At 40.7% G+C, this 19,949-nt stretch overlaps 1 protein-coding gene across 3 annotated transcripts in view; it reads right to left on the bottom strand.

The window, feature by feature from the left end:
• sspo (SCO-spondin) overlaps positions 1-19,949 on the bottom strand; it is a gene marked incomplete at its 3' end in the record, with an annotated part of 121,608 nt that overhangs the window by 31,532 nt on the left and 70,127 nt on the right. For 2 of the 3 annotated variants that reach the window (XM_084398407.1, XM_084398409.1), the window contains exons 66-82: positions 19,718-19,918; positions 18,396-18,566; positions 17,480-17,677; positions 16,619-16,724; positions 16,305-16,525; positions 16,075-16,224; positions 13,143-13,309; positions 12,092-12,225; positions 11,028-11,248; positions 10,877-10,912; positions 9,686-9,850; positions 6,385-6,594; positions 4,470-4,637; positions 3,527-3,661; positions 1,834-2,077; positions 1,200-1,352; positions 1,030-1,076 (exon numbers count right to left, since the gene is read on the bottom strand). In XM_084398407.1, coding sequence (XP_084254533.1) covers positions 1,030-1,076; positions 1,200-1,352; positions 1,834-2,077; positions 3,527-3,661; positions 4,470-4,637; positions 6,385-6,594; positions 9,686-9,850; positions 10,877-10,912; positions 11,028-11,248; positions 12,092-12,225; positions 13,143-13,309; positions 16,075-16,224; positions 16,305-16,525; positions 16,619-16,724; positions 17,480-17,677; positions 18,396-18,566; positions 19,718-19,918 — 2,727 coding nt within the window. The remainder of the gene's footprint in view (positions 1-1,029; positions 1,077-1,199; positions 1,353-1,833; positions 2,078-3,526; positions 3,662-4,469; positions 4,638-6,384; positions 6,595-9,685; positions 9,851-10,876; positions 10,913-11,027; positions 11,249-12,091; positions 12,226-13,142; positions 13,310-16,074; positions 16,225-16,304; positions 16,526-16,618; positions 16,725-17,479; positions 17,678-18,395; positions 18,567-19,717; positions 19,919-19,949) is intronic. The other variant, XM_084398408.1, reaches the window with a different exon arrangement.

Genomic DNA, 19,949 nt, shown 5'->3' with positions numbered 1-19,949 from the left:
TAAAAATAAAATTAAAGCTAAATAGAAATAGAAATATTCAAAAAGAAACCCCCAAAACTAATTAATATGACAAAAGTACAGAAATGACTAAAAGTTAAACTAAAATTATAATTAGTAAATTAAATAATAAATAATTTTATATATTTTAAATATATATAATTTATTTATTTATTTATATGTATGTATGTATATGTGTGTGTGACAGAGAGAGAGAGTGTGTGTGTGTGTGTGTGTGTGTGTGTGTGTGTGTGTGTGTGTGTGTGTGTGTGTGTGTGTGAGAGTGTGTGTGTGTGTGTGTGTGTGTGTGTGTGTGTGTGTGTGTGTGAATGTGTGTGTGTGTGTGTGTGTGTGTGTGTGTGTGTGTGTGTGTGTGTGTGTGTGTGTGTGTGTGAGAGAGTGTGTGTGTGTGTGAGTGAGTGAGTGAGTGAGTGAGTGAGTGTGTGAAAGAGAGAGAGTGTGTGAATGTGTGTGTGAGTGTGTGAAAGAGAGAGAGTGTGTGAATGTGTGTGTGAGTGTGTGAAAGAGAGAGAGTGTGTGAATGTGTGTGTGAGTGTGTGAAAGAGAGAGAGAGAGTGTGTGTGTGTGTGTGTGTGTGTGTGAGTGAGTGAGTGAGTGAGTGAGTGAGTGAGTGTGTGAAAGAGAGAGAGTGTGTGAATGTGTGTGTGAGTGTGTGAAAGAGAGAGAGAGTGTGTGTGTGAATGTGTGAGTGTGTGAATGTGTGTGTGTGTGAGTGAGTGAGTGAGTGAGTGTGTGACAGAGAGAGAGTGTGTGAATGTGTGTGTGTGTGTGTGTGTGTGTGTGTGTGTGTGTGTGTGTGTGTGTGTGAGTGAGTGAGTGAGTGAGTGAGTGAGTGTGTGTGTGTGAAAGAGAGAGAGAGAGAGAGTGTGTGTGAATGTGTGTGTGAGTGAGTGAGTGAGTGAGTGAGTGAGAGTGTGTGTGTGTGTGTGTGTGTGTGTGTGTGCGCAAATAAATGAGAAAGTCTCTACATATAATGTATTTGAGTTGCATGTTTGTAGAGATCGCACACACCTCGACAGTCTATATGTTGGCAGTATTCTCCCTCAGGGATGCAGGTGCTGGAAACACACACAGGTTTTGCAGAAGTTTGCACAATTCTAATGTCCATTTACTCCCATGGTTTAAAAAATGTTGCTAAATGTGTAAAAACGACAGCATTATCGCTGCTGCCAGTGTCTCACCATTGCTCACACTCCCCCTGTAGCCAGGAGTCTCCGACAGAGAGCTCCCGCTGGTCCCGCACACACAGCGGAGGACACGGCCCGGGGTCACAGGCTTTATGCTGGACCTCCTCGAACTGGCAGTTCACGCCGTCAGCCTCAGGAACCAGAGATCTGGAGGAACAGCAGCAGATTCACCAAACTCTGCAGTGATGGAGCCTCCATAAATATTTAAATAAAAGTGTTTTAAATACAAATTACAGTCTCTCAGAGTATTCAATTACAAATTACAAATACTTATCATTAAATGTAGTTAAATAAAATACAAAATACTGCTGTGAAAAAAGTATTTAATTAAAATACAAGTAATTTGTAATTAGTAAAAGCCAAAAACTGTGATAGACTATTTGGTATTCCTATTTGTGTATTATATATCTATGGTCCTATTAAACCGGGTTATGAAAGTTAACATGCCAAATAAAATGCTATATTTAAATACGTTTTTTTAAGTGTTTTAAATACAGTATTTAATTACAAATTACATTTATTTTTGTTGTATTAAGGAAAATACAAATAACAAAATATGCAAAAGTGATTAAATGTGTGTTTCAGAGGCATGTGATGAAAGCGTGCGCATCTCCGCCTGGAGTCGCACCTGAAGCGCGTGCGCCGGCCCGGGCCACAGGTGGCGCTGCAGGACGCCCAGGTGGACCAGGAGCTCCAGGTGCAGACGCTATCTCCTGCGCAGGTGTGTGACGTGCAGCTGAGCTCTCCGTCTGCGCAGGTGCAGTTATTACAGTCCAGCTGGTGTGTGCTGCCCGCGGCCCAGCTCTGACCCCACGCGTCCAGGCAGTCACACTGCCACAGCTGAACACACACACCGTCCTGCTGCAGCTGGCCTACACACACACACACACACACACACACACAGAACATCTCAAACACGCTACTGTATGCTGTCAGACAATAGACACCAGAGTCACTTGAACCCTCAGAGCATTAATATTCATGATGTATTATATTTTCATGTCTTGTTTCATGTGTCTTGTCATGTGATTCCCTGGCCCTCATGTGATCCTGCCACATGTTTTGTGTTGTCATGTTGTCATTGGTTCATTGTTCACAGGTGTGTGTTGTTCAGTCATTAGTCTTGTGTATTTAAGCCCTCATGTTTGCCATGTGTCTTGGTCAAGTATTGTTTCCCTGTAACCACTAAGCTAAGTCTAAGTCTAAGTCGTCTACATATATATATATTTACTACGTATATATATTTACTGTACGTATATATGTTGTTATATGTTTTTATATAAACAGTGATGAAATACCTAAAAAAGACACTACTATTCATTGAATAGGCTTGTGTGAGATTTTTTTTCTTTCTAAACTTAGAAAATTTTTCTCAAATATATATATATATATAGTGTATTAAATCATATACACATTTAAAGTTCGAGTGCCTGTGCGTCTCTTTCCATTACAAACGTATAGAAATAATTTTACTTTGTAAATAGACAGATTTGTTCAGCTTGTGCTCTGTGTGTCATTTTAGCAAATATTTTCACCACCAAACCTGAGTGTGTCAGTCACTATTACGTGTAGTTTTATCTATATTTAGTGAAAGTTATGTATTATAGAATTGCTGCAGCTCTGTGGGTGTGTGTGTGTGTGTGTGTGTGTGTGTGTACCCCGTGGGCAGCTCTGTGTGTGTGTGTGTGTGTGTGTGTGTGTGTGTGTGTGTGTGTGTGTGTGTGTGTGTGTGTGTGTGTTACCCCGTGGGCAGCTCTGTGTGTTTGTGTGTGTGTGTGTGTGTGTGTGTTTACCCCGTGGGCAGCTCTGTGTGTGTGTGTGTGTGTGTGTGTGTGTGTGTGTGTGTGTGTGTGTGTGTGTGTGTGTGTGTGTATGTGTGTGTTTACCCCGTGGGCAGCTTTGTGTGGGTGTGTGTGTGTGTGTGTATGTGTGTGTGTTTACCCCGTGGGCAGCTCTGTGTGTGTGTGTGTGTGTGTGTGTGTGTGTGTGTGTGTGTGTGTGTGTGTGTGTGTATTTACCCCGTGGGCAGCTCTGTGTGTGTGTGTGTGTGTGTGTGTGTATGTGTGTGTGTTTACCCCGTGGGCAGCTCTGTGTGTGTGTGTGTGTGTGTGTGTGTGTGTGTGTGTGTGTTTACCCCGTGGGCAGCTCTGTGTGTGTGTGTGTGTGTGTGTGTGTGTGTGTGTGTATGTGTGTGTGTTTACCCCGTGGGCAGCTCTGTGTGTGTGTGTGTGTGTGTGTGTGTGTGTGTGTGTGTGTGTGTGTGTGTGTGTGTGTTTACCCCGTGGGCAGCTCTGTGTGTGTGTGTGTGTGTGTGTGTTTACCCCGTGGGCAGCGGCAGCCCGGCTGACACTCGGTGTCGGTCCGGCACTCGATGCCCTGCTGCCGGTCCGAGCAGCGCTGAGGACACTCGTTCGCACACGACACAAACTCCTGCCCTGGAGGACACCCGGCACCATCTGCAGGACACACACATTACACATTCAACACTACTGTATCAGATTTAATACGCAGGCCTCTAAATGATCAATATGCACGTCTCTCACACACTCTCCTCCAGCACTTCTGTCTCTGACTGACTTATGTTATAAAGTAAGTCTTTTAGTATAACTGTACAAACGTCCTCCTTCAGCTCGTGATTCATGTGTGTTTTTGTGGTAAGTACAACTTTGATATTATTAGTAATATTTCAAGATCAACACTTACTGGTTTACTTGATTTTAGTATCAAATGATCATCAGGCTTTTGAGAAAGTTTATTTTTTCATCTCAATCATCATTGTAATGCATTGCATTGATCATAAAACGAAGCATTTAAATATCATTGATCTTACTATAAGTATGATCATAAGTGGCACAATTAGACATAAGTGACGAGTGACGACTGATATTTATATGCATTTTATAGTAGTCTGTTATAAAGTTCTCATTGATTTACATTACAAGCATCAGAAATTCATATAAATATCAGCATCTGCAGCAATCTGCATATTTTTGTTAGTTTGGGCCTTTGAGTAATATTGAGCTGTTTTTTCTCACCATAAAAAGCCTGATGAAATATGATACAAAACATAAAGATATGTTTCTGACTATTATTTCACATGTCAGGCTTTACAGGTTTAAAATGCTTAATAAACCTCTATAAACCTCTTCATGACACAATCAAATCTTGATGGATCAAATCAAGCCACGTCTCCAGTGTTTCCCAGTGAGTGTATGATATGCAGAATGTGCTGAGGGTACGTGATGCTGAGTGCTGGTGTCGTACCACATGGTTTGGTGTTGCAGGGTTTGACCTGGTTCTTCTCTCCTGAACACTTGCGGCCTCCGTTTTTGGGTGGAGGACTGGAACAGGAGCGGGTCCTGATGGAGCGTCCCCCGGCACAGGCTTTATCACAGCGAGACCACGAGCTCCAGCGAGACCAGCCTCCGTCCACTGAACACACACACACACACACACACACACACACACACATCAGGCTTTATCACAGCGAGACCACGAGCTCCAGCGAGACCAGCCTCCGTCCACTGAACACACACACACACACACACATCAGGCTTTATCACAGCGAGACCACGAGCTCCAGCGAGACCAGCCTCCGTCCACTGAACACACACACACACACACACACAACAGGCTTTATCACAGCGAGACCACGAGCTCCAGCGAGACCAGCCTCCGTCCACTGAACACACACACACACACACACACACACACACACACATCAGGCTTTATCACAGCGAGACCACGAGCTCCAGCGAGACCAGCCTCCGTCCACTGAACACACACACACACACACACACACATCAGGCTTTATCACAGCGAGACCACGAGCTCCAGCGAGACCAGCCTCCGTCCACTGAACACACACACACACACACACACACACACATCAGGCTTTATCACAGCGAGACCACGAGCTCCAGCGAGACCAGCCTCCGTCCACTGAACACACACACACACACACACACACACACACATCAGGCTTTATCACAGCGAGACCACGAGCTCCAGCGAGACCAGCCTCCGTCCACTGAACACACACACACACACACACACAACAGGCTTTATCACAGCGAGACCACGAGCTCCAGCGAGACCAGCCTCCGTCCACTGAACACACACACACACACACACACACACACACATCAGGCTTTATCACAGCGAGACCACGAGCTCCAGCGAGACCAGCCTCCATCCACTGAACACACACACACACACACATCAGGCTTTATCACAGCGAGACCAGCCTCCGTCCACTGAACACACACACACACACACAACAGGCTTTATCACAGCGAGACCACGAGCTCCAGCGAGACCAGCCTCCGTCCACTGAACACACACACACACACACATATCAGGCTTTATCACAGCGAGACCACGAGCTCCAGCGAGACCAGCCTCCGTCCACTGAACACACACACACACACATCAGGCTTTATCACAGCGAGACCACGAGCTCCAGCGAGACCAGCCTCCGTCCACTGAACACACACACACACACACAACAGGCTTTATCACAGCGAGACCACGAGCTCCAGCGAGACCAGCCTCCGTCCACTGAACACACACACACACACACACATCAGGCTTTATCACAGCGAGACCAGCCTCCGTCCACTGAACACACACACACACACACAACAGGCTTTATCACAGCGAGACCACGAGCTCCAGTGAGACCAGCCTCCGTCCACTGAACACACACACACACACACACACAACAGGCTTTATCACAGCGAGACCACGAGCTCCAGCGAGACCAGCCTCCGTCCACTGAACACACACACACACACACACACACACACACATCAGGCTTTATCACAGCGAGACCAGCCTCCGTCCACTGAACACACACACACACAACAGGCTTTATCACAGCTAATAACTCTTCATCACGCTCTATCTTCAGTGTGTAACAGTTATATCTAATATCGTATTAGACAGGACTGTCAGACAGATCGTAAACTAATGAACACAGAGAATGTGAGCTCAGTCGTTCTCAGCGCCGTCAAAATAAAAGTCCCAACAACAAGCGTGTCTTACGTCACTTCAGAGTTCCTACTGGCGGTGCGAACGCAACCAGGAAAACCTTCCTAGAGGAACCATTAGTTCTCGGAGAACCATCCTGGTGGCGAGATCCTAGAACTATCCGGTGTGAAAGCCCCTTTTAACTCACCGCGGCAGGCCCGAATACTGCAGAAGCGGCTCTCCAGGTGTCCGTCGAGGATGTCCTGACACCAGGTCCCGTTGAGGCCCGGCGCCACGAAGGTTCTGACCCGCTGCTGTTGACCGACGCCACAGGATCGAGAGCAGGAGCTCCACTCGCTCCACGTCATCCAGGAGCAGTTCCTGAGCACACACTCCGGGTCCTGACACACACCTCCATCTGACACACACACACACACCATTAAAACCAGGCCGCAAGCAAACATATGTGACCCTGGACCACAAAACCAGTCACATGGGCCAATTTTTGGGCGATTGTGCTGCATTCACTCACACAAATACATGTTTTATATATTTACGGTAGGAAATTTACTAAATATCTTCATGGAACATAATCTTTACTTAATATCCTAATGATTTTTGGCATAAAAGAAAAATGGATAATTTTGACCCATACACTGTATGGTTGGCTACTGCCACAGATATACCCGTGCGACTCGAGACTGGTGACGTGATCCAGGGACTCATATATGAATTAATAAGAAGACATGAGCAAAAGGGTGAAAAAGTGCAATGTTTGGAATAGGGTTGCACGATAGTTGCAGTTTGTAGGACGATAATAAAGCTCTAATACTGCGATGCCACTGTATTTTATAAATGGTATTAAAGGTAGGGTAGGTAATCCTGTTCAGAAACACTTTTTTTTATACTGGGTGAAATGGTCCTTCCATCCTGATAGTAGTCAATACATTATGTGTTCAGAAAAAGGAATGAAAAAAATCAGACCTCTGTAGCAGCTGCAGGACAGTAAAAACTCTGACCAATCACTGCCATTCGGTGCGAATGTAAAGAACCAATCAGATGCCTTCATGTCTCGTGCCCGAGCCCCACTGCGCGCGCTGCCCTGCGTGCACTCATCACATGTCACCGTTCCCGGAAATATTCAGCTCAAAGCACCTGCATATGCAGTCAGCGAAGGCAAACAAGGCAAAAACTACTTCCTCGGACCCTGCCCGCACTCTTGAACGACCTCCTCTGCTTCGCCCTCAACCCCGGACCTGTCCTCGAACCGACGATGCGGTACTTGTCTCCGGACTCGGAGTGTACGTTAGTCTTCATTAGAGTCAACAATGTTTTCATCATGGAAACTCTTACATGCAAAACACCGTATATGTTATGAATCTTACACGAAATTCACCTTCATCACAGTGTAACTGATGGTAATGGAAAAACGTGTATCAATGCAACCTGTTTTTAGTTTTGCCTTATAAATATAGCTCGTTACCGAATGAAACTTTACCATTATCGATATGCTAGCTTGATAGTGAGTACTAAAAGAAATCTTATTTGTTTATATTCATAGTGATAAAGTTAGGTATTTTATTACATGTGATTCTGACATGATGTCACTGTATGTACTGCGCTCCTTCCTCTCCACTCGTCTCAGGTAATAAATGCGTCTTCCAGCTGAGCCTGAGCGTTTGGCGTCGCGCGTTCATGTGTTTTGGGGGCGTGGCTTTGGAAGGAGCTCAGAAGGGAGGGGGTGGGAGTGAATGGAATAATGAGCTGTGTTTATTGCAGATTAAAAGGTCTACAGTCACTCGATTTTTATATTTTCTTTTTCAGAGTACTTACATTTTAATTATGTATTGGTATATAAAGACAGTTTAAACAAATTTGGAATGTTTTTTTTTTAGAAAAAGGATTACCTACCCTGCCTTTAATGTTAATATGATGGTCTTTTTGAGTGCTGTTGGTTTGTTGTTGATATGGCATTGAGTGTTTCCCGGCGCTTCAGTTCAAACACACGTCTGATTCCAGGTCATATTACAATGAGATGTTATTTTCATTGTTCGCTGGACTGAAAAGATTATTTTAAAATAGCAGCTCAAACTTCACTATTCAGCATCATAATATAAGAACGTATTGTCTTAATTCATTTGCTCATATGATCCTTTTGACACAACAGTAAAAACTTGTTTTCAACACTGATAATAATCATACATGTTTCTTGAGCATCAAATCATCATATTAAAGTGATTTGTGAAGGATCATGTGACACTGAAGACTGGAGTAATGATGCTGAAAACTCAGCTTTGATCACAGGAATAAATTACACTTTACTGTATATTCACATAGACAACAGATATTTTAAATTGCAAAAATATGTAATATTTTTTCCGAATAAAAAGCGCTTCTGGAACAGGTGTAATGGTTCGTTTCTAGAACCGTCTGTGCGATGATGAATGCAATTCCACTCATCGACATCATAGCATTTGCACTCAGTTCTTATGAATCATTTTAATCCTTATAATGTGATTTTAACATTACAAATTGGTTATGTGCTTTAAAATACTGTCCTCCAGTCAGAGCCGGAAATTTCAAGATATTGTGGCAAAAATGCTTCTTTTTCTTTATATTTATAACGTTATAGTTCACATCACATATGACACGTGCAAGAGTGCCGTTTCTCCAAATATCAGCACGACTGCAAGTATGATCGATACAACAGTTCAATAAACGAAAGGTTAATATTAAATGACATTTTACACTGTTCTATTCCACCAATGAAAACACAGCAGAACCGTTGCGCTTCTCCAAGGTGTTCGTGTCTGAATGATTCAGGCCAGTCAATGATTCAATGAGTGAATGTGAATCTAAACACAGCAGCACTTTCTTTGTGACTTGATATTTAATTAGTTTGCCCAAAGATAAAGCCAAGACCTACTTTTTATATAAAATTGGATTAAAAATAGTAAAGATGGCAAGTGGATGTCACTCCCAGAATTAACTCTAATGTGTTGTAAAGTAGTCATCAGTATATGCACTACACACTGCTGCTGCTTTAGGTCAGAAGATTCAGATGATTATGATCAGAGAGATCTAGAGAGTCAAGTCACCGTCATTTATACAGCGCTTTTTACAATATAGATTGTTTCAAAGCAGCTTTACAGTGATAATTGGAAATGGATGCAACAAAGATTATTTTTGGCTGTACAGCAGATCTAGAATAAAGTCACTGTCCAGTTTAAGCACGTTTTTGATTGACTAATTTCTGTAGTGAAAATCATTAGATATTAACTTAGAGGACTCTTACACAACACTGCTTCAACTGAAAACAGAAAACCTTTAATGCATTCTGGCCGTTTCACCACAACAGCGTTTTTAGAAGTTTTTGAAAGCGATACCGTGATCAACTCCGTGTAAACTTCAAAAAATGTGAATCTGTGAAATAAACGGCGTGAACATGCGTATTACATGTTTAGTCAGTACTAGGCACGTGTGTTTGTAGAGAGTGACGTGAGATGTACCGGGACACTGAGGCAGATTGCAGACTCTCTCCTGTCGACTCTCTCCGGAGCAGCGGTCATGAACACACTCTCTCCTGCGGGACTTCATGGCCGGAGAAGCCGGATCGCTGCAGGTTCGGGAACACGGACTCCACACTGTCCACTGGGAGAATCCAGTGTCCTCATCTAGAGACAGACAGAAGAATATTATAAGATTTGATATATATGGGGTGTGACATGATCTTGTGCAAAATGTTGTGAGTTATGTTTCAATGATGTCCACATGTTCATGTTCAAGACATCACAGTGGCTGTAGCATTTCTATCGTGAAGAAGTGGTCATATATTAAAGATTAAGTGGACTTTTGAATTAAATGTTGTTTGGCCAATAGTAAATAAGGATTTGATTATGCTGTAAAGTGTAACAACAATCCCCAGGCCGCCGGCGCCCTCTGCAGGCGTTTGTTATAATACATGATTATATTATGTATATTACATTATGTATTTTAAGTGTTGTTCAATAAAACCATACGATTAATTGCTTCTTATACTTTATCTGAAACAATTATTATTGCCTCATTGTCATTATCTTTGTGTTTTTTAAGTCATTTTAAATGCTTCTGTTCACTTAAGTCTACTTTTATTACCACAAATAATCAATCAATCGTCAAAATAACCGACTGATTACTTGATATCGCTAGTGGCAGCCCAAGATTAGTTAAAACGTTTCAAAATGCACCTGAATTGTTGTGCATTTTGTGACTTTCAGTCAAATAAAAGACACATTTTACAGTCATATATTTAATCTTTAAAGATTTTGCGATTAATCACATCCCAAATAAAAGTTTGTGTTTACATAATATATGTGTGTAGTGTGTATAATTCATTTGTTTATATATAAATACACACACATGCATGAATATATTTAAGAAATATTTGCATGTATATACTGTATAAATATTTATATATAATTTATATTATATATATATATATATATATATATATATATATAAATATAGTATTTATAAATAACACATTTTTCTTAAATATATTCATGCATGTGTGTGTATTTATATATAAACAAATGAATTATACACACTACACACATATATTATGTAAACACAAACTTTTATTAGGAATGCGATAAATCGTTGCCCAGCACTAAAATTATTATTTTGCTAAATAAATAAATAAATTAGAATTGTCCAGTTACCTGGTAAAGACGGTTCCTCTGTCGGAACTGTCACCACTGTAAAGACAATATAGAACAGAATTACTATGAAGTGATAAATAACAGTGGTCCATGAGTAATATAATCATGCATATTTCTAGCAATAACATATTTGAGTGTGTGTGGCATGTACGTGGGCAGTCGGGGGTCTGGCAGTATGCGGTGTCCATCAGGGGCCCGTCACAGTCTCGGCCCCCGTGAGCAGGACTGGGCCGGTTACAGACCCGGCTGCGGCTCTTCTGGCCCAGACCCCCACAGCTGAGAGAGCAGGGGCCCCAGGGACCCCACGGGGACAGGCCTCCGTCACGGGGACACGCAGCCAGAGAGCAGTTCCACAGCCCGTGTTCACAGGAGCTTCAGGAAGAAACAAATCAATGCAAAAATGCTTGTTTCCAGTCCAAATAACTCAAAATTATTAAATCAAGATGCATTTACTAGACGAGTGAAATGACATGAGGTCAAGTCAAGTCTCATTTATTTATATAGCGCTTTTACAACACAGATTGTATCAAAGCAGCTTTACAGTGATGACATGAAAATAATGCAACAAAGTTTGTTTCCGGAAGAAATTCTGTATATTTCTGTACAGTATATGTTAGTGCTGGGCAATGATTAATCACATCCCAAATAAAAGTTTGTTTTTACATAATATATGTGTGTATAATTCATTTGTATACTAAGACACACACATGCATGTATCTATTTAAGAAAAATGTGTTATTTAAATATACAATATTTATATTTATATATAATATAAATTATGTATAAATATATATACAGTATATACATGCAAATATTTCTTAAATGTATACATGCATGTGTGTGTATTTATATATACAAAATTGTTATACACACTACACTATAAGGTATTACGTCTTTTTTTCTGGGGAATTAATCAAAATGAAGTGAGTTTTTGCTTAAAACAAGCACAATTATCTGTCAATGGGGTAAAAAAATGTTTTATTTTTTATATTTTAAGCAAAAACTCAATTCATTTTTATTTATTTCCCCAGAAAACAAGACATAATATCTTATGGCATTTTACTGCTTAAGTAAATGCATCTCGATTTAAGATTTTTTAAAATATATTGCGTCAAAAATACTAAGTAAGAAAAGCATTTTTTGCAGTGTATATTTCTGAAAAACAGAAAGTTCTGAATTAAAGCGACATGTAGATGTGATCGGCAGTTCCAGTACCAGGAGCTACACTCATGCATCAGCTCCTCTCCAGACACCAGCTCGGATCCGACGGTGAGGTTCTGCAGGTCAGGGGTCAACGATACGCTTTGTAAAGAGGTCAGGAAGTCAGTGTCCACCAGACATGGACATTCCTACATACACATGATTAAAGGGAATCAGAATAGCAGCTTTTTAAAATCATTTACATTTTTGACTTTATGAATCAGGATGCAGTCTGGTTACTTTATACTTGATACTGTTTACAGTATTCTTCTCTTTTTTATTCTATCTGTCATTATACAGAAAAATGTGGTATTGTTGAAGGTGTTTGTCAATAGAATGTTAAATTATATATAATATTATATACATCATTTATTCCTGTGATTTTCAGTGTCACATGATCCTTCAGAAATCATTCTAATATGATGATTTGATGATCAAGAAACATTTATGATTATTATCAACGTTGAAAACTGTTTTGCTGCTTAACATTTTTGCTGAAACCGTGATAGTTTGCTTTTCAGGATTCTCTGATGAATAGAAAGTTCAAAAGAACAGCATTTATTTGAAATACATTATAAATGTCTTTACTGTCACATTTTCAATTATCTTTTTGTTATCAATTAATTTTGTTATGCATCTTTTGTAAATAAATAGTATTTGTAATAGTAATAAATAGTAATAAATAAATAGTATATGTTTGAATGATAGTCTATGTAAATATATATATACAGTATATATATATATTCAAACCTTGAAACAGGATCCAAGGCGCAAGCATTGAAAAAATGTGAAATAAGCGTTATCATCTCTGCGTAAACTTCAAAAACGTGAATCTGTGTAAACGCTGACGGCGTGCACATGCGTATTACGTGTTTAGTCTATAGATATGCGCATTTGAATACATATGTGCGCAGGCGTGTGTCTTTCTCTACAAATTGACCTCAACAAATTACTTGTCTGGCCTTAAAAATTCATAATAAAGATTTGTTGTCGCTTCCGCGTATCCATGTGATCAGGAATCATTTTAGCATGCGAGTGCAGCTGTGTGACATGAGTGCGAGCTCACGTGAAGACAGGATCCGTTGTGCTGGAAGGTGTTGGGTGGACAGTGGCAGCCCTCCTCACATCCCTCTGAGTAACAGCCCTCATGACCTCTGACCTGAGAACAGCTGAACGGACAGCCTTCACCGTCCTCACACTCCCTGTAGAGACGCCCAGGGGGACAGCCCACCTCTGCTCAACACACACACACACACGCACGCACACAGCATGCACACGCACGCATACACACAGGCACACACACACATTTATAAGAATGCATGGAATTATATATCACAAATATATAGTATATTAAAAAAATATCATCAAACTGTACTTCCCCAGTTGATTGATCACAGCTGCAAACATTTTTGTATTATAATAAGCTTTCTGAAATTTAAAGGTGCAGTGTGTAAGTTTTAGCAGCATCTAGTGGTGAGGTTGTGAACTGCACCCAACAGAAGTTACGGAGGCCGACAGGAAGTGATGTCGTCGTCTGAGACAGCAGAGAGTAGCCAGTTAAACAATGAGGTTTCTTTACAAAGATAAATTAAGAAATTATGTTTACTTAATTATTCAGTAAAGCGATGTTATTGTGAATATTATTGTTACTTGTTCATCATTGTGTCAGTGTTTTATTCGCTGACTTTAGTTCGCTTCTTTACACGAAGAACAACATAGTGACGAAACGCGTTTGTCCGTTCAGGGCCACCGTAGAAACATGTGGATGTAAGCGGACCCGCGGTGTGTGTAGAGAGAAATGCTCATTCTAAGCTAATAAACACATAACAGTTCATTATGTAAGGTCTTCATACACCACTGAAAACATCGTTATGTTTATTATATTGCATTTCTATCAGCAGATCCTCCTAAATATTACACACTGCAGCTTTAATGTTTAAATATGCAAATAATGCATTATCTAGTTAAAATTAATCTGAACATTGGATAAAGCCAGGCTCTATTTTCTTGTTTTATTTTGTTGACATATTAGAGTTGAAGGTTTTTACTGAGGGGATTATGGATTTCTTTTTTTTAATCACTCCAATATTTAGAAAAAACCATCAACACAGAAAAAACTACATTTTCACATGTTTTTAGGAACAAAATGTTGTCTAATATCAGTTGAATGTTATATGAACAAACCCCTCAGTAAAAACCTTCAGAATATAGATAGGAATAAAAGTGTAAAGTTCGGTGTGTGTGTGAGCGCTGCTGAAGTGGAGATAAACACTGTTGTTGCCTTTAAAAGACGTGTGAATGTCCTATATTCTTAAGGCAAGATAGCCTGAGAGTCATTATATAATTCAAGCTAGCTAAAATATTGAAATATGTAAATAAATACACCAGTCTTTCAGATTAGGGCTCAAGGACAGGAACCTTTCCCACAACGAATCCCTAAAAATGCCTGATTTGAATTTACAGGGGATTTGGAGAGAAGATCACAAGGGATGCTGGGACATTTCACTTTTAAATGAGGACGGTGTCTTATCCGGCGTTTCGCCGCATTAACCTTGACTGGAGCTCGACTGTCTCACAGTCTCTGAGATCCACAACACAACCCGTTTGAGAGCACTTTCTGCTGTCACTGGATCAGCGCTCTCAGAGGAGCGTTCCTCATAATCGCAGGATAAATCTGGGCTATTCAAATATTCCTGAAGCTCTCACATCTTCTGTCAAAAACAAAGCTAATTTAAAAAATAAGGTGAAAAGCTTTCAGGGAACAAAACAAGCCGATTTCATAAAGGTTTGTAAATCTCGTAAATCCTGGTGTGTGTCCGTAACATTAATAATCCTGCTGTATGCAACGGCAGGAAGACATTAAAGCACGTCTGGTTCAAAGATGCTGTCGATTCTTCATCTGGTTTGTTCTTATAGGCTTCTCTTCCTGTGATATTCAACATAAGGTGTGTGCGAGTTCAGTAGTTGGTTGGAAAATAAATAAAAATAGCACCTAAACTATTGGCTAGCACTTCATTTTGAAGCTCAGATTATTTAATTATACATGTAGATCTGCATGTTTTTCAATGATTCTATTTCTACCAAGAAAAATGAATAAGATATTTATTGTGCATTATTTGTGCACTATTTATGGATGAAGCCCCAAACACACTGACAATTTTAATGGTCCTGAAACACAGGCTTTATTTTCTTTAGTTTGCATTATTCGTATATTTATTTGCTCATTTTTGCATCAAGCCCTACATGCACTGATCATCTTAATGGCACACTGCAAAAAATGCTTTTCGCACTTAGTATTTTTGTGTTGTTTCCGGTCCAAATAGAAAAAAATCGAGATGCATTTACTGAAGTAGTAAAATGCCGTAAGATATTATGTCTTGTTTTTGGGGAAAATAAAAATTAAGTGAGTTTTTACTTAAAACAAGCAAAATTATCTGCCAATAGGGTCAGAAAAATAATCTTATTTCTGTTTGAATTAACATTATTTTCCTGACCCCACTGGCAGATAATTTAGCTTTTTTTAAGCATCAACTCACTTCATTTTGATTAATTCCCCCAGACAACAGGACATAATATCTTATGGCATTTTACTCTTCTAGTAAATGCATCTTGTTTTAAGCAGCATTTTTTGCAGTGTGCAAAATAAATATATGCTTCATTTTCTTAATTTTGCATTAATTTATTTCATTTTGCTTTTTTTTTTTTTTACAATATTTTATTTTGCATATTTTTTTTTAATTCTGTCTCAAGCCACAATCACACTTACCATCGTAACAGTCCTAAAAATATGCTTGGTTTTCTTAATTTTGTATTATTTATTTATTTTGAATCATTTATTTATTTGTTTTGTTTAATTTATTTTGCATTATTTGTTTATTTATGTAATTTGAATCTTAAGCCTCAATCAGACCGTCTTCATGGGCCTAAAACTAAAATCTTTGTTTGTATTCCCCGCTCAGAGACAGAGCTGGACGCTGGACGCTGGAGGCTTGACGTACCCAGACACACTTGTGTGTTGCAGGTCTTGCTCTGACGTCTCATTCCCGAGCAGGGTGGCATTCGGCAGGAGCGGGTTCGACTCTGAGAGCCTCCACCACAGCTGACCGTACATGCTGACCACGCCGACCAGTCCAGCCAACCGCCAGAATCTACAAGAGCAATTGTACTTGGAGAAAACAGAGATTTCGAGAACAATACGAGAAAGGTCACATCCGTCACACTGACTCACCTGTGCAGCCGTGAGCGTTACACACTTTCTGCTGTCGGCCGGAGCCCGTACACTCTCTGCCACCGCTCTGAGGGGCGGGGTTATCACACTGGCGGGTCCGCACCTTAACCCCGCCTCCACAGTGGGCGGAGCAATCTGTCCAGCGACCCCATTGGCTCCAGCTGCCGTCGACAGAGCATCCAGGAACCGAGTCACACTGCAGCACACCGGCTTCACATGTGCTAGAAGATCACAGACAAACACACACTATTACGTCAGTGCCAGTGACCTGACTTCACTAGCAACACAAGTTACACATGCATGTGATATGATACCAGTTATGACAGTCAGTGATGATGGTCTCTCCTGGGTTTGCTTGCTGCCAGTCTGATGATCCCGGCCATTCCCAGGAAACATTGCCAGAGTTTCTTCCAGCTGTGTCTTAAGAAAGAGCGCACGTCATTTCAGCGTCTTTAACTCCTAAACAGCTGAGTGTTTATTAGAGGTCATTTTAGAGTAGATTATTAGAGTTATTTAAACCAGTGTTGCTATTGTTAACTAAAACTAAAAATACAAAAAAACTTTTGCATTAATTGATGTTAATTTAATGTGAACGGAAACAATAAATAAAATATTTGTGAAAGCAATTTTTTGTTTAGTTTAATTTGGAAGTAGTAAAATTATTATTAAAAACTAAATAGACATTTATAAAAAAAACATAGTAAACAAAATGATTAAACTAAAATTGACTAAAAACATTGACAATAACTAAAACAGGAATAACAGAACATGAAAACTTGTAAAATGTAAATAATGGTAAAATGAATAAAACTAAATGGACATTAAAAAATTGAAAAATAATAAAAACAACTAAAGTACACATGCAAAAAAAGATGAAAACTTTATCTAAAGCTAATTATTTTGTATATATATATATACACACACACACACATACATATACACATATACATATATACATACACACATATATATATATATATATATTAATGGAAATAAATGAACAGAAATAAAAAAAACGTATAAAACAACTAAAACACAACAAAATGACTAAAACTCCAAATTTAAATTATAATGGATAATATAACAAAAACCAAATAAAAATATGAATAAATAAGGATATAAAGTATTAGCGATAGTAAAATAACCCTGATAACCTCTTCTGTACGTGTGCACACCTGCGCTGATGTTGTGAAATGTACAGCGGCACAGCTCTCGGTCCACACACACCCCGTCCTGCATCAGTGTGTCTCCGGGACACCCACAGGACGGACTGCACCCCGACTCGTCCACACACTCCGTGTGTCCGTGCAGATCCGAGCAGGAGCGAGGACAGGGCTTCCCACAGGCCCACTCGTCCTGTCCACCTCCACAGTCTGTAAACATGAGCACGCTAGTGTCACTAGCCGCATTTCCATTACAGATGTGCGCAAAACGTTTGCGATATTTTCTAAATGTCGATAAAAAACTATTGCGAAATAACGGCCGTTTCCATTAACTGATGTTATGCGACTAAAACATTTTTTTTCCTCTCGTGATAAGTCATTCCAAACATCATGGTGATGGATATCGTTAGGTTTGTGTATATCGCAGCCACTGCACTAGACATTATTGTTAATGGAAGGAGTCATAGGTGTGTTATCAAGCATTCATGTCAAGGAAAGACCCTTATACTCGTGAGCGGCTCATATGAGGAGATTCTGGGTGTTTCTCACTCAGATCTGCTTTCAGCTCTTGATAAATTGTGGCATTTCTTTGTGGTTCAGAATCCAGTATTCCTGTAATTATTTAGCCTTTTATGAGTTTAATGAAGAACTAATGTTTAATGTCTCGTCTTCTGTCCAAACATGGCGTGTCATCTACATCAGGTGACCTGAAAATGCCCCAAAACTGTATCCAACGGCCTGAAAAACACCTCATGCGGGAGGAAAACCTTTTTTTGCGATATATGGGAGTTTTTGCGAAATTGACGTGTTTCCATTGGGCGTATTTCCAATTCGCAATTTAAATTTGCGCAATTTGAAGGGTAATGGAAACGCGGCTAGGATATGATAAATCAGGAGTGTGTAAGGAATGTTTATGAATTATGCTGACCTGAACAGACGGTGACGTTATCATGGCATCCGCGGGTCTGACGACTCTCTCCGAGACACGACAGACCACCGAACCGAGCCGGAGGACTGTTACACACCCTGAGCCGGACAGACACACCGACACACACGTCACAGTCCGACCAGGAGCTCCAGGAGCCCCAGGAGCCGTGTACTACACACACACACACACACACACACACACACACACACAGAAAGAGAGATCAGGGATGTTTAACACTCTAACATCTTTAATCATACAGAAGAGTAAGACATCATCCGAAACCATAAAGGCTCTACTTTTATTTGTGTACACTCGCATTAACAACAAAATGTTGTGCTTTTATGAAAACACACACTGCATCATAATCAAAAGTCATAATCATAATAAACTAAATTATGAGGATTGTACAAATATAAATAAAAAAAAGCAGGATTAATCTTGTGATTGTCAGATGCTGAAATGTGTCCCTAAATACATATTTTTTATATCAAAATGTAATGTTGCATCAAAAAATGTTCATCTACTGCTGATTATATAGTTTAAAAGTTAACCGAAATAAAAAAGAATATAGACAAACAATTATGGTAAAACTTTCTATGAAGCACATGCTTATAATGAGTTATAGCCCCATTTATACTTAATTATAAGTTAGTATTACTATTCTATAAAAATATATTTATAAAGACTCATTAAGACCTGTACTGCATTAGAAGAACAGTTACAGTTACATTTATATTGTGTGTGTGTTCTGTGTGTGTTAACGGGGCAGAAGGACACGGATGGGCATGTGGTGTGTGTTCTGTGTGTGTTACCGGGGCAGAAGGACACGGATGGGCATGTGGTGTGTGTTCTGTGTGTGTTACCGGGGAAGAAGGACACGGATGGGCATGTGGTGTGTGTTCTGTGTGTGTTACCGGGGCAGAAGGACACGGATGGGCATGTGGTGTGTGTTCTGTGTGTGTTAACGGGGCAGAAGGACACGGATGGGCATGTGGTGTGTGTTCTGTGTGTGTTAACGGGGCAGAAGGACACGGATGGGCATGTGGTGTGTGTTCTGTGTGTGTTACCGGGGCAGAAGGACACGGATGGGCATGTGGTGTGTGTTCTGTGTGTGTTACCGGGGCAGAAGGACACGGATGGGCATGTGGTGTGTGTTCTGTGTGTGTTACCGGGGCAGAAGGACACGGATGGGCATGTGGTGTGTGTTCTGTGTGTGTTACCGGGGCAGAAGGACACGGATGGGCATGTGGTGTGTGTTCTGTGTGTGTTACCGGGGCAGAAGGACACGGATGGGCATGTGGTGTGTGTTCTGTGTGTGTTACCGGGGCAGAAGGACACGGATGGGCACGGCTGTCTCTGGATCTGGACTCCCGGTCCGTTGTGTTCCTCCTGCTGGTCTGAACACAGCTCTCCTCCAGATCTGGGTTCAGGACAGGCGCAGCTCCTGTAACGGGACACCCACTCCAGCCCGCAGGTCTTCGAACACGGCGTCCAGTCGGCCCACTCGCACCAGCCGCCGTCCACTGACACACACACACACACACACACACACAC

This window comes from Rutilus rutilus (assembly GCF_951802725.1).
Source record: "Rutilus rutilus genome assembly, chromosome: 24".
Classification (NCBI taxonomy): domain Eukaryota; kingdom Metazoa; phylum Chordata; class Actinopteri; order Cypriniformes; family Leuciscidae; genus Rutilus; species Rutilus rutilus.
Note: the sequence above shows the minus strand (reverse complement) of the source record. Positions and strands in the feature narration are given on the sequence as shown.